The sequence below is a fragment of the Etheostoma spectabile genome, chromosome 21 (genome assembly GCF_008692095.1).
Source record: "Etheostoma spectabile isolate EspeVRDwgs_2016 chromosome 21, UIUC_Espe_1.0, whole genome shotgun sequence".
In the NCBI taxonomy this organism is placed as follows: Eukaryota; Metazoa; Chordata; class Actinopteri; order Perciformes; family Percidae; genus Etheostoma; species Etheostoma spectabile.
This window is the reverse complement of record NC_045753.1, coordinates 19,911,289-19,913,449: the sequence shown is the minus strand read 5'-3', so window position 1 is coordinate 19,913,449 and position 2,161 is coordinate 19,911,289. Positions and strand designations below refer to the sequence as shown.

Here is a 2,161-nt window from a genome sequence, read left to right as displayed (position 1 = left end):
AAAAAAAAAAAAAAAAAAAAAAAAAAAAAAAAAAAAACAGGTACAGCAAGCTAGAGTAGATACAGATGTTGCATTACCCGTTCACACACAGTGTAGGTTTGGATTCAGAAGTGGGATGTACACAATTAAGTAAATACAATTAAAAAATATGAAACATAAAAAGGCATGTTTTAAAAGGAGAATATTAACTGCATAAAAAACCAAGTTGTTCCTAAAGCTTATTTCTTTGAACGCATGGTAACAACATTTTATCAATTCTGGGGTCTTATTTATAAACGTTGCATACAAACAAGAAAGGGCTGAAAATGTGCATACGCCACTTCCCATGCAAAAGTTGTGATTTATTTAAAATAAAAATACTGAACTGAATGTGCAGTCCTCCGCGCAAACTAACCCATGCGTACACACATTTGAGAGTGGGAATTGCTGACGGCGATGGTGAGGTGGTGAATTGATGTCAGACCACAAAAATAAATGTGAAAATATTGATTACTCGTCATATTTTCAAGTATTGATGCCTCACACACACACACACGTTTTCTCTCCATATAATTCACGTTTTTGTGAAGATAAATCCAGCAGTGTTATTTGCGCTTGTACCTGGTTAAAATGTTCCATAAACACCTGTAAATTCCAACTCAAATCTTAACGTTTGTTCTTAATATTTAGAACAAACGTTGAGGTGTGCATGAGATGGCCCGACAGCATGGAATACATGATAGCATCAAATACCCTACCATTAGACAATGGCAGAACACCGTAAATATCTAACAATATCTAGTTAAAATATACTGTGCATATATCAAATGTCAAAGTCTGGAAATACAGCTGTTAAGCTCTCGCGCACCATTTCACTTAATGAACTGAATTGGATCCAGTAGAGAGGGCAACACGCCAGAACCGTGCCATCCCGGTCCAAATATAAGGTCCTCGCAACTCTGGCGGTAACCAGCTGTTCACAGCTAAGTGTTTATCCCTAAGACTTGTTTGGATATCATATCGTTCCCCATAGTTTGCATTGACTATGGTCAACAAACGGGCCTGTGCAGGGCGAAAATAAGAGGCTGATTCTCAGACGCACACTTGTAGGTAATCTGATTAATAAAGGGAACCTTGCTTACAGATGTGCATGTGCACAATTTTATAAATCTGAATTTTTTTTGCCGTATGGCATTTTGGGCATACTTAAACTTTTAGTATTGATTCTACGCACAGTTTTATAAATGAGACCCCAGATCTTCTCTAATATGAACTGTGGTGGCCAGACAGTCAAAGAAATGTTCAGAGAAACAATAAAAAAATGGGGGCCAGAAAAATAGGATTTTTCCCCAGTGGAACTACACCCTTGCTTTCACAACAGGAACCATTCTAGGCAAATAACATGCAAAATAATGTGGTCCAATGGCATGAATAGGTGACGAGAGAAAAACCTGGGGCGTAAGCGTCAGTTTTCGTGATGTAAGGTGTGGTGAGCTTGGGTGGCTCCCTCCTGCTCCTAATGCCAAGCTCTTCCTCTGCCATCTTAGCTTCTATTCGTCGATAGTACTCCTATAACAAAGTTTCAATACGTTGCAATAAAATGCTTTGGTCATGTACTCTAGAATTGGCTTTTATTATACATTTGTTAAATAAAAAGCAAAAGGTTGTTTTTTTCGGCTTAAAAGATACAATGAATAATGAAGACACTTTCTTACCTGGTAATAGTAGTCCTCATGGTATGGATTCTCACTTTGCAACTGAATCATCTGCAGCTTGGTGATCCACTCCTTCTCTTTGGCCGTCATGAAATTACAGTAAGGATCCCAGTCCTCTGGTTTTCTACAAACCAGTCATATAGTTCTATGAATAAGCTTTCCTTTTTCCTAACATGCTGAATATGAAAAATCAAGTTCTTCAAAAGATGTGGCACCAACCTTTGGAATATGCGTTGTTTTTGACTAAGTAGTCGTTTATGTTGTGGGTGGAGCTGGGTGACAGGACCCGGGTACCTGTGGGTCCGACAACTTCACATTAAAGTATCATGGATACATTCAACGCTCAGGTTCCATATTAATATGATGTTGTGCTCCATAACATGAACGTAGTCATAGAGTAAAGACACCTATTAGGGCTGCACATTTGATCAAAATCAATAAATGGACCAGTGCTTTTTTTTTTTTTT

General features: G+C 38.0%; 1 protein-coding gene across 1 annotated transcript in view; it reads right to left on the bottom strand.

The window, feature by feature from the left end:
• patl2 (PAT1 homolog 2) overlaps window positions 1-2,161 on the bottom strand; it is a 10,379-nt gene that overhangs the window by 2,576 nt on the left and 5,642 nt on the right. The window contains exons 9-11 of the mRNA XM_032502446.1: window positions 1,914-1,988; window positions 1,695-1,818; window positions 1,431-1,548 (exon numbers count right to left, since the gene is read on the bottom strand). Of these exons, the coding sequence (XP_032358337.1) occupies window positions 1,431-1,548; window positions 1,695-1,818; window positions 1,914-1,988 (317 nt within the window). The remainder of the gene's footprint in view (window positions 1-1,430; window positions 1,549-1,694; window positions 1,819-1,913; window positions 1,989-2,161) is intronic.